The sequence below is a fragment of the Nannobrachium achirus genome (assembly GCF_963921795.1).
Source record: "Nannobrachium achirus genome assembly, chromosome: 12".
Lineage (NCBI taxonomy): Eukaryota > Metazoa > Chordata > Actinopteri > Myctophiformes > Myctophidae > Nannobrachium > Nannobrachium achirus.
This window is the reverse complement of record NC_137832.1, coordinates 39656574-39669289: the sequence shown is the minus strand read 5'-3', so window position 1 is coordinate 39669289 and position 12716 is coordinate 39656574. Positions and strand designations below refer to the sequence as shown.

Genomic DNA, 12716 nt, shown 5'->3' with positions numbered 1-12716 from the left:
ACGCCTTTCATTTAGAGTCATGATAGATGGGTAACATTTTTGGTTCAATTAGGGTTGACTTTTTCACGAGGTTTAGTAAATGTGATACATATGCATCATTCACTCATCTTTGGTCAGCATTTTTTGTCATGTGTGTTCTTATTGTGGTGGAATTCAAGTTCTGTCAATAAGACGTAAATAAAGAAGTGTCAGAGGCAAAGGCATAAGGTGGTGGTTTAATACAATGAATTGTACAAGTGATTGTGTACATAGGAGTACCACAGGCCTGTGGTACCGAGATTCTGCCCTAAGCAAAGGAAATCAAACCCTAGTTATACTGGCATTGCAAGGACAAGCTGTAACATAAACAATAACTATCAACCTAGGAAAAACATCTTGACTCTTACAGTACATCATAATCTGTAATGCATGATACAGCATAATCTACTCTTACTAACGTCACTCATAATCAATCATGATAATATAATATCTACTACTGTTATTGACGTCACATAATCAATCATGATAACAAACTCTACGACATTATGAACACTTACAGTGAACATTAGAGGGATATACACATTACAAAAAGAGGTGGGGCAAGTTCTCATTACCTTAGTGAGTGATTAAGCAAGAAATTTGGGCTGGGCAATATCGATATTACAATCATTAAATATTGTGGTAAAGTATGAGCTTAGATATTGTCTGGGACTTTGGATATCATAATATCGTGATATGGCACTCGTGTTGTCTTTTACTGGTTTTAATCATTTATTAAAGCAAACTGACATTTTGGTAGAGTTAACTTAATTGGAGTGATATCCTCAATAGCCTCCTCAATGACTTACATTGCACTGTGAAACAGGTCTCAGATGTTGACAGTAAGGGTTGCCCAAATGCCCACCTAAATAAAACTTTGGGGCAGGTGGAGTTTGCTTTCAGGTTGCCCTACCATTGTATAACTTTTTGAAACCCAACAAATCTTTTGAAATTAAAATGTTTCTTTTAATATTTTAAAATCATGGTTTAAATTCACAGATCCAGTCCGGAACTCCTTCCTAATTCAAAGTGTAAAATCCACATGAAGTTGGCATTTTTATATCATCACCATTGAATAATCACTGTAACACTTTTCTTTAAGTCCTATTTTATACTTTCCCCCCCAAAAAAGAAAGAAAAACTCGGAATAGATTGGATAATGAATCACATATTATGAGATTACGAGATTGGGAGATAACATAATTCCCTACGTATTATATTGGTAGTGACATCATTCTATCTGCTTCTCTATTACAGCCCCACTCCACACCTCATGTCTCTCTTCCATGCATCCATCACATTGTCGCTATCGAGTGGAAAACCTGTGTCCAAAACCGCTTCTCTTAAGGATTATGAAAAAAAGAATAACCTGTGTTCCAATAGGTCTAATGTACTGTTATTTCAAGCACTAATGAATATATTTTCTTTGGTTAAATATTTATAAAACCTACAGACAGACTTAAGCCCTTTCATTTTCCCCATCTTTCATGAAACGCAAAAATAGCTGATCTACAGAACAATCTCAAAACGTGTCATGAGCTTGTTGATCAGCTCTTGTACGACAAAGTAAGGAATTCCTTTACGAGAAAACATTTAAAGTTTAAATATGGAGATACAAGGTTTCTACCAGACAGCAGTGACATATAATCATACGCAGTTTATGCGCTAATTAGGCCTTAAACAGCCTTGATGTAGGACTCTGCTTTCACTACCCCAACAACTTGACAGAATCACTCTTTGACTCCTTTTAGGCCGTTGAAGTTATTTTCTGTCTAATTTGTCTTTAATGGGACTTCTCCTGCCAGCTCTCTGTATCTCTGCTTCAATGGCAAATGGATGATTAAGGACCTTGACTGGACCTCTAAAGTTTTTGCCCAAAGCCGTAAACCATATTTTGAAACGCAAATTTAAACTATTTACTATTTCAGTGTCAGTTGTCACCCACAGAACGGATGAAAGACTTTTTTTAACCAGCGTTAGTTGATACTGCTCACTGTGTGAATTTACTGTTTTTAACACGCACAGAATAGAGTGACAGAGAGCGAGACGAGAGAGGAGGATTTTAAACTTTCACAGGGTTCACCCAGATGGCTTTTGATAAACAATATGGAGCGCTCACGTTTCTGCCAGATTAACTTTGTGTTTGTATTCTTTTGATTAATTTCTCATCTAATAAAACGTCTTGATAATTAAAACAGTGCCTTTAAAGTAAACTTTGAATTTGCCAGATGGTCTTTGACCTATAACTGGGGAAGTGGAGTGCATGTGTGTGTGCGTGGTATGGTGTCGTGTGGGTGTGTGCACGCGTGTGGGTGTGCGTCTGCTTGTGTGTGTGTGTGTATGCGCATGGTTGTACTGGGATGAGGGAATGGTGTGTAGTTACATTACATTCTTCCATAGCCTCGTCTTCCATAGCCTTGCTCAGCTCTACATCGCGTGCCTGCGTCAGAGAAGAGATATGTGAGTGGCGGCCGTTGTACAGACATAGGAAAGGTGCACCAGAGGGTTTGCAACGCTAAATGACATTGAATCTCATTGAGAAGAACCAGATGTTGCCTTACTAATGAATGATTGCTTAATGCTTTCTTTCGTACCAACAGTTCCATGACGTTGTTGACGAGCGTCCAAAAACGTATCGTATAGCATCATATGACGCGTTGTGTACAGGTTGCCCTGTGTAGCTCAACGGATAACATACAGTATATCGTCGTTCTCGGGTGGAAACCTTTTGTTTTGTATGTATTATTTTTAAAATGATTTAAACTAGTGAAAACAGCCAATATACAAGCACACAACGCCTCGCACTGCAAGGCGTTGTGTGCTTGTAGATCAGCTGTTTTCACTACTTTTGTGCGATGGCCTTATATGACGAAGCAGTGCTTTACTTTGCAAAGAAATGTACAAATTTGAAACTTTGAGATACAAGGTTTCTGTCCGACAGTGACGATATGGCACAGTCTCAGACAGAGTCTGGGGCTGACCTAAAGTAAAAGTACTGTATATACATGAATGCGTTATGGCACTGGATAAAAATGTTCAAAACGCCAAATGTAAAAGACATAATCGATTCTAGCTCCTCTTGCTTCTCTCCATTCCATACAAGTCTCCAGTCTCTGCTAATGGAAAGAATTGAGGGAAGCACACACACAAAAAAGCAGCATCTTCGCCACAGCTCCGGCATTCTGGGAGGACAAGGGCAGCTGTATGGTTTTAGGCTAGAGATGGTCCGTCTCCGCGTCTGTCCCTGCGTGTCTATGTGTTTGTTGTTGCCGTTTGTCCTGGAATGCAGAATGCAGCCTGTTTTCTGTTAGCCCTGTCTGATCCATCTCCCCAGCATTGTTGTCTCGCTGCCGCCGTAATAGGCTCATGGTCTAGAGCGTTAAGTGGCATTTAAACACTGTGCGTATAACGTCTGCATGTTGGTGTGCTTACTAATGTTCGCGTGTGCAGGATATGCGTGTTTTGTCGCGCTACACTGCGTCAGCAGCCATGTCTTAATTTTTTTGCTCTTAATTATGAGAGATGTGGTGAGAGCACCCAGTTTCTTCCCCTCCGCTCTTGATCTCATCCCTCCACCCCCTCTTCTTCCCGCGCTCTTCCTCTGCCTCCCTCTCTCCACATCTGAGTCTTCTGGCTGTGTTTGATGGGTGCTGGGTTGAGCCCGCATAGCTGAGGGCTATGCGAGTTTTAGTCTTTAGATCAGCTTGGTTTGTTTTCCTCCATCCTACCATGGCCGTTGGGGCGGGGGACCACACAGTGCCACAGTAACATGGCGTGATCCTGCGGGAGATGACAGATAAAGAAAAGTAGGGGTGTAATATTAGAGGCTGAGGGACAGTGGGGTTTTGATGTGTGCACACGGGGCAAAGGGCTCGGGGCCTGGGAGCCACCGTGGCTCTTTTTCCGGGTTTCGGCATATCGTCTTTGGTTTAGTGTTTTCGTCTGTTTCATCTCATATTTCCTCAGTCTGTCTCTCTTTAGTTTTTTATTTGTGAGAGGCTGAGAGCGGCATTCAGTGAAAATTGTTCTCTCTGGTTCAACTCATTTATTCCTTCTGTGTGGTCCAACGTTTAACGGTCCCAACTGACTGACATGCATTTCAACCAGTTTCTGCAACTATTGGACTATTTTCTTTGCAGTTATTCTATTGATACATTTTTCAATCTTATTTGATTTTCTCTGATTAACCATTTAAGCCCTATTTTATATTTTGTCATGCAAGAGTGTTGTGCAAAAATATAACCATTTTCCAAAAATGTTAAATACTTTGAAAAAAGAAATGCATGCATACAGTATATTTCAGTCGTCCCCAATCAGTTATTTCAATTGATTAGTTTGATTAATTGTTGCTTGTAGTTGTACCCCTAATCTCAACTGTTATGTCCCCCCCTCTCTTTAAGTTAATTTTAAACAGCGATGACACTGGTATAATAAATGATTTTAACATTTTCGTAATGTTTGTTTTCTAGTGAGACAAGGTTAATGGGTACGTACGTACTCAGTTCTAAACCCAGTTGACTACTACTTTCCCTTTCCCCTCACTCGGTTCCATGTTTTCTTGGTTTGCATCTCTCTGCAGTCTTAACTGTTCCAGGCTATACTTGAGCCCTTTATTGGTTTTGGGAGAATTCGATCATGGCTTTAGTAATTGTTAACAGCAGTCAGAGGCACCCATCAAAACCAGCGCAAGTCCTGCCTAGTCCACTTTTCTTTTCTTTTACATCTTCTGTTTTAATTTTAGATTTATGGAAGGGTAATTTTTATGCCAGCAGCATGTCCAGGCTCCCCCAAAAAACCCTAAGTTTGGTTACTTCTTTCAAGGAGAGAAGGAAAGATGGCTTTTGACCCGAATTATCTTTACCAATACTCCATTCCATTCCTGTTGACCACACCCTTTTCTTTCCCTCCGAAATGTGGCCGTTCTGATGCGTTCCATTCTCCCTCTGCAGTTTCCCTCAAACTGTCTTTCCCTCGCTTCTCTCTCTCTCTCTGTCTCTCTGTCTGCAGGGGTGTCGCACCAAATTCTGGGCCCTGGGTACTTTAACTATTGAAAAATAGCAGATATACAAGCTCGGTGCCGCGCTGCAAGCTTGTAGATCAAAATTTGAGTTACAAATGTTCGCTTAAAAAATACATATATTCAAAGATTTGCACACATTTTCACGACTTTTAAAAAATAGAAGATCTACAAGCTCGCAGCGCAGCACTCTGGGGCCTTTTCCACCGGCAAAGAACCAGTTCTGGTTCTTCCTCCCGCCTATGGGATGAACCAGAGATGTGCTTTTCCACCGAGAACCGGAGTTGGTTCTGAACCGTAAAAGTTGGTTCGGAACTGGAACCACAAAATCCTTGGTTCCTCTGGTTCAATCATGGTTCAATCTGGTGGAAACGCAAGCCGGTTCACAAGAACAAACCAAGGTTCCCAAGAAAGTTGAACCGGCACTGGTTCTGGAACCGGTTCTTTGCCGGTGGAAAAGGCCCCTCTGTGCAGTGCTGTGACCTTGTATATCTGCTATTTTTCAAAAGTTAAGGCATAAAATAATTAAGGCCCCTCCACCTTGGGCCCTAATAACTCAGTCCCACTCCCCCCTCCCTTGTGACGCCCCTGTCTGTCTGTCTGTCTGTCTGTCTGTCTGTCTGTCTGTCTGTCTGTCTGTCTGTCTGTCTGTCTGTCTGTCTCTCTCTCTCTCTGGTCTCCGGCCCCACTGTGCTTTCTTGCCCAGGGTGGGATAAGTGTGAGTGGTTTTGTAAGTACTGAATGTGCAGGGTTTGAGGGAGATCACATGGTAGTGATTGGGGTTGTTGTGGAGGGTAAGCATCTTAGCGTGCTGTAGAGCCTGGCCAGAGAAACCACAGAGACCCGCCACCAGTGCTGCAGAACTCCTCTCCGAGGGATTTTGGTTCCCTCCTCGCTCTCTTCTCATTTTCGTTGTTTTCTCTCTCTCTCTCTTACCACATCTAGCCTCTCACTCTCTCCCTCCCACTGTTTCTCTCAATCTCTCTGTTTTGCTTTCTCCATCTCACTGTATGTCACAGATTTTCTCTCTTTATCGGCAATCGGCAAGGGATTTGTCCTTTTCATTCTGCTCTTTGCAGTGTGGCAATTCTCTGTGTTGTTGGTTTATTAGAGTTTCAGAAACAGATGTGTACTGAAGATGTGCCGCCTCATCTGGTACTGTTGGACTTTGTAGACACACTTTTCAACTTTTGTAACCAATGGATCAATGTTTTTATGATTGAATGTAGAAGCTACCACTTTTCAAGATAATGTGCTGATTTAAAGGCATACTGGCACACTTTCCATCACTACAGCGAGTGAGTCCTAATGTGAGAATCGGTTGCCAAATATTCACTCGTAATATTACGGGAACTTTGAGGCCTGCATTACAAGACCATGGGTCTTCGGTGAAGGTGTAAGGGCCCACTCTTGCACGCTGGAAAAAGCTCAGGCATACCCTTTCTAAAGAAAATCTGTGTAACTTACTTCAGCATCATTAAAACCTAGTGAAATCCATCCCCGATGATGCTCTCTCTAGCTCAAAGTGGTCTTTGAAATATGTGCTGCTACATCTTAAAAATGTTGAGAACCACTGTTGTAGGTTTTGGCCAAGCTGTGACTTACTGTAGGAGTCTGGTGCCCACTCTCTTTGTTCCCTCATTATGACTAGTTATTCCCAGACCAGAATCAGCTGGGTTTATTAGTCTAGTTTATCAGTGTATGATGAGGCCCCTTCTGAAATATGCTTGTTAAAACACCAAGGGCCCCCCTAATAGAAGAATGTTCATTTTTGATGTTTCTCATATGCCGTCCATACATTCTCCTCTCTTGTAATCGCTGGAATGCCTTTTTCTCCACTCTTCGTGTGGTTCAAACACACCGAGGCCAACAGCAGAGTCATCCTATGCTTACAGTAACTAATTAGCTTTGATGTTATATGAATCATGGGACGAATCAAAGTCTCGTCCGCAGTTTAAGATGTACTGTACTCATAAAATACCAATAACCTGCTGCACATTGTGTTGCCCGCTCTACCCTGCAGAACGTATTGTGTCAGCTCGCTACAGAAGAAGATGGCACCGCGATGCAGGCATTGGTGGAGCACATGGGCTTCCCATCAACAGAATACCATCTTAGAGTTCTGAAGAAGGTACTGGAATTGGATCTCAGTATTGACTATTCAATATCAGTGCATTTGTATTGGTCTCAGTCTGCATCATGGCACCTGTCCTCTTCCTGGCTTCTCAGACGGTGGAACTGCTGCTGGGGGAGATTGGGAAGAAATGCAGCACTCTGGGTGCTACAAATCAGAGGTACTATAAAGACCAGGCCAATGAACCACATAGTATTTGTTGACCACAGGTCCAGCTCAGATCAAGTGCTTTCACTCGCCACATTCTAACCAAATTCTAAAAACTCAAGAAGACTTCCTATTTCTTCTTTTCTATTTTGATTTAATAGAACATTTTATGAATCTGTCATCTTTACATTTAACAATTTTAAACAATATACTTACTTTGACACTTATTACTGTCAAATAGCGATTATAGCTGATCTATTAGCTCACAACGTATTACATGCTCAGAATAGGGACACTAGGGCTTGTGTGGTTACGAGAGCTAGAGATGCCATGTATACAGGGGTTAAAGTTCTCAGTCCTGGGGCCTGATTTCAGTCTTGAGGATTCCATGGGGCTATTTTCTGAGATCAGTGCAGATCCGCAAATTATAAATAAGGGGGTGGTGTAGCGATGGCGGCGGCATGAATGACAAAGTTGTCAAAATGCCAATCAAGTGATCTCCAAACTAAATAGCAGTTATAATTTCAAGATATGAGTATTTGAATTGGCCCGCCAGACTAACATGAAGAAGATATATTCTATAAAATGAAGCATGGATTGGCACGCACACATTCAGTGAAGACAGTTCAGAAGTTCAGGGAAACACCCCAAATATCGGTGTGCGCTGCGCATGCCATGTTTCAAAAATCACATATTGGGACATTGTCTGAAAATACATTTCAGTAGATTTTTTGGGCTTTAACCCCTGTGTATAATACCATTGACCATATTCACACAGTGACCATTTTGCTCTCAGACTCACCATTCTCGGGGGCCCGGAAATCAATTGATGACAGTAATCTGTCGTTGTTCTTGGCTGACTTAATGTGAATAACTCTGTGCAGGTGTTCATGTGACCGCGTCCTGGCTGCATCTCAGGCTTGTATCCCCCTGGTCACATGTCCTGAGGCAGCACCTCTCATTGGAGCATTGCTGCAGCGGCCAGCGACCTGTGTTAGGGAAACCCTCTGCCAAGACTTCCTGAATGCTGTAAGTTCCGCCTATTCCAGGTAAGTGCTTCGGGGACTTGATCAGACTTATAGTTTGTCAAATTGCATCAATACAGTACATGTAATACAACATTTGGATTGAATCATACGTTTTTTTTTTTTTTTTTTTGTATAATACCTTTCAGCCAGCACTTGGTCCTGGAGGAGCAGGCAATAGTTTCTCTTTGGTGTCATGACCTGCACAGCCTGGAGGGGGCAGCACTCAGCCTGGTGGAGTCTGCCCTCACTACACCACACAACATAGAGCAGCAACTGGAACGATCAGTACTGGTGGGTGCAGTGTATTTGTACCTGTATTTTTAGAATGTTGTACCATTCTGCTACAGTTCAATTTTAAGGTTTGCTACCTTTTCAGCCACAGCACAAATTGGGTTGGCCTGTAAAAGCTAATGCTAAATTGGCTTCTGCAGTTGAAAGAAATAATATAATCCCAACTCTGTTCAGCCAGTTTGACTCATCTGTCCTGCATTATAGCGCCCAGCATTACATATCACTGCACACTCAATATACTTGGGCTGCTTTGTAAACTGTGAAACCAAAACTGTTGCCATTTAATGACTACTCATTTTAACGTATGCTAGGGATTTGTGCTCTTCGTTTTCAAACCTCATGGAAAATTCCCATTTCTGTAATAGATGGGCTTTTATAGACTATTCTTGCATGGTTAACTTCGATGAGTTGGTGTTGCTCTGCATGCGTCACACGTCATTTGGCTAGCTCCAAACTGCATCTCACATCATTTGGCTAGTTCTACACAATCCCTACCATGCTAAATAAGCACCGAACTCTCTGTCCCATGACTGCTCCGGATAATTGCAACATCGTTTAGCTAATGATTTTTATCTTGTCCAAAAAGTATGAAATGATGATAGATTTATTGGATACACTTAGATACTGTAACCAATGATTTTGAAGAAGAGGGCCTCATATTACATTTCTACCACAATGTTCTTTAGACCGCATTGGGTACTTTTTAGCCTTAAATAGGTTTTAACTATATCAAATATTTTGTTGGAAATAGAGGATTTATGACAATGTAGACAAAACTGACAGAACTTCCTAACACAATGGTCTTCAACCTTTTCTTGCCAAGGACCCCCTAGCTGAGAGAGAGCGAGAGGATGCCGGGACCCCCAATTCATACTGTATACAATTATACAGAGATAGATAGATAGATTAAACGCCTCATAGACTTGTTTGACAGTAACAGTATTGGAAAATTCGAAATACTCAAGTAAAGTACAAATACCTCAAAATTGTACTTAATAATAATAATGCATTTTATTTGAAGGCGCCTTTCAAAATACCCAAGGTCACCGTACAGTTAAAAATATTAAAGTGCATTTAACATAAAAAAGGCAGAAAAAGCATACATCGAGATATCAACAAAACAAAATACACAGTATATCAAAAATCAGTGCATGTTGAATTTCTATTAATGTGATTTTTCAGACATTTAAACATTAACTCTGTACTTGGTCTGGTCTTTTTTCCCCCCTCTACACCAAACCTCCGAAAATAGCTGATCTACGCGTTGTGAGCTGGTAGATCTGCTATTTTCGGCTAATGTCCTCCTCAGAATAGGGATGCTGGAGATCAACTGGTTAATGTAAAAACAAAGTTCTTATCACACAAAGATTTGGTGGCCCCCCTGTAGTAACTCTGAGGACCACCTGTTGAAGACCCCTGCCATAGCAGGATTTGATCTATTGCCAGGTTAAGAATGGGGACACAAAGGTGCTCGGGTGTAATGTGCCTGTCCGATTTGCAGTTCTGACAGTAGCTGGGCAAGGCCGGGGATTATGTCCTGATGGTCAGGGCACCTTTTCAGCAGGGAGGAGACTAGGGTAGATAGATAGTGTGAAGCTCTGCTCTTGTTAAAGCTGTCCTGATTGAAACTCCTCGGTGACAGTGGTGGAAAAAGTTCTCACATATTTTACTTAAAGGAGGACTTCAGCACTTTTCAACACATCTTCATATAATAGGTCCTCACTAATGTTCATGATAAAATAGCACAATTTCTTCTACTCAGTCTGGGTCTCATAGGAGAGTTGTGGGCGGGTCAGAAATCCATCCACCAGTGACATCATCGTTTGACAGATTTCTTTTTTTACAATATTTTTGAAAAAAGAAAAGAAAAAAAAAAGATTAACATTGCAACTTTTCAGGAATAGAACGCCTGCAGTTTCTATTAGCTTGGATAACCATTGATGATGTCACTGGTGGATGGATTTCTGACCCGCCCTCAACTCTCCTATGAAAAAATAAATTGTGCTATTTTATTATGAACATTAGTGAGGACCTATTGTATGAAGACAGGTTGAAAAGTCCTCCTCCTTTAAGTAAATGTATCAAGTAAAAGTCTGGAATTCTAAATGTACTTAAAGGGGAAGACCACCCATTTTCATTGATTTTGGGGTTTGTATTGTAAATTACAACTTAATGACATCACACATTGTACTTTACAATACAAACCCCAAAATCAATCCTCCAGTTCTAGGCAACACAGAAGGGGGGGAACTTTTTTTCTATTTCCACACAACTCCTCTAAGGTATATTAATGATATATTTCAATATTGAAAATGGGTGGTCTTCCCCTTTAAGTAAAAGTATGAAAGTGTTGGCATCAAAATGTACTTAACATACCAAAAGCTCACAACGGGTTGCATCGCTTGTAGATTGTCTATTTTCAAATAGCCACGGTGTAAAAAGTGATTTATGTATGTCTTATAATATTATACTTTATATCTGCAAAGTAACTAGTCACTAAAGTTCTCAAATAAATGTAGTGGAGTAGAAGTACAATAATTTGATCCAAGATGTAGTGGAGTAGAAGTAACAATATTGGAAGATTCGAAATACTCAAGTAAAGTACAAATACCTCAAAATTGTACTTTTGTACAAAGTAAATGTGCTTAGTTATTTACACCACTGCTCGCTGGTAGGTGAAAGTAAGAAGCTGGTGAGTCCATGTGGGTCAGAGAAGGCATATGGTTGTCTATCCTTCTCCAGCCAACAGTGGCTGTTGTTTGATGGCCAGCTGGTAATAACTAAACTGGGAGAAAATGGACACCCGGTTGTGTCACTCGCATGATGCCAGAGTGATGGTCCACTTGAGCTGCGTCATGTTGTGTGCATGCAGGCTGGTGCTAGATGCTTTTAGAGATTAGCTACAGGACTTGATGATTTGGACAGATGGGATAAACATATGGCTCCTTATAAGAACTAAGTGAGCAGTGTACGTATTTCGTATTTGACGGGTCCTGGATTTGTTTCCATTGGTTATTGCAGGGGTTCCCAACCTCGAGCCCTTACCCTCTTTAGATAAAAAGGTTAGATATAAGCAGCCATATAATGTCTTCCTCAGGGGGGCGCCAAAGATCAGGGAGGCGTGAGGCCTTGTCTGTTTAGAGGTAGACCAGAATCAACTTTTGGGTCATTGCATTAAAAAAAACCCACCGCATTGCAGCCTGGTTTCATATGAGGTTCTCCTTGCCTAATGTGGGCCTTGTTCATGACAGGAGGCAGTACTAACCGTTAGGGATGTCGCTAACGGTTTTTCTCCTAACTGGTTAGCCGACAGCATTAACCGGTTAATTAACGTTTTTTAATTATTATTAATTAATTAATTAATCCATTTTTTCAACCTTTTTTTGCTGCGCTGTTGACTGTTGAGATGAGGATGCAAAATGCGCTGCTCGTCCCAAAACAAGCTCGCCCCCGGGATCAAAACCACCATGTAGTCCTTCACATAAAACACGGGGGGCGAGTGTGTTTTGGGGGCGATTGTTCGGTTACCTCAGCAGCGTTCTCTCTCTGTCTTCTCGTTGCGCAATGCGCAGTCGTTTGGCGACAGGGCACAGTAACACCTCACGGAAAACTTTCACCAGGACAACACTAATATAGTACCTTGTAGGGGTGTAACGATATAGTAACTGTATCAAAAATATCGTTTTTAACTTAAAAAATCTAAGTATATCAAAATGAAAACAGCTAAAATCGAATCGCATCGTTTTATTTTGTATCGTATCGAATCGGCAGTGCAAAGAATCGATTGTATCGATACTACCTAAAATTACCTAAAAATTAAATGAGGGGTTTAATTCCGTTTCCTTTCCATATAGCTACACTGGTCTATCGATAAATGTGTGTAATCTCTGGGGTTCATGTCAAGGTGCAGGTTTGTCAATATACAATGTCCATGTATTTGGCAGATAATCACTGTGTTTACTTATTTATATCCATAATAATACATGTTTCCCTTAAAAACAGGCACTATCCACACCTTTCACACAGATTTAATGTCTTTGCTAAATAGTTACTATATTGATTTTAAATCATTGAATCGAAT

The 12716-nt window shown here is 41.1% G+C and overlaps 1 protein-coding gene across 1 annotated transcript in view; it reads left to right on the top strand.

Moving 5' to 3' along the window:
• Positions 1-12716, top strand: part of fancc (FA complementation group C) — a 50612-nt gene that overhangs the window by 18096 nt on the left and 19800 nt on the right. The window contains exons 5-8 of the mRNA XM_080738634.1: positions 7059-7166; positions 7265-7329; positions 8201-8365; positions 8491-8635. Coding sequence (XP_080594760.1) covers positions 7059-7166; positions 7265-7329; positions 8201-8365; positions 8491-8635 — 483 coding nt within the window. The remainder of the gene's footprint in view (positions 1-7058; positions 7167-7264; positions 7330-8200; positions 8366-8490; positions 8636-12716) is intronic.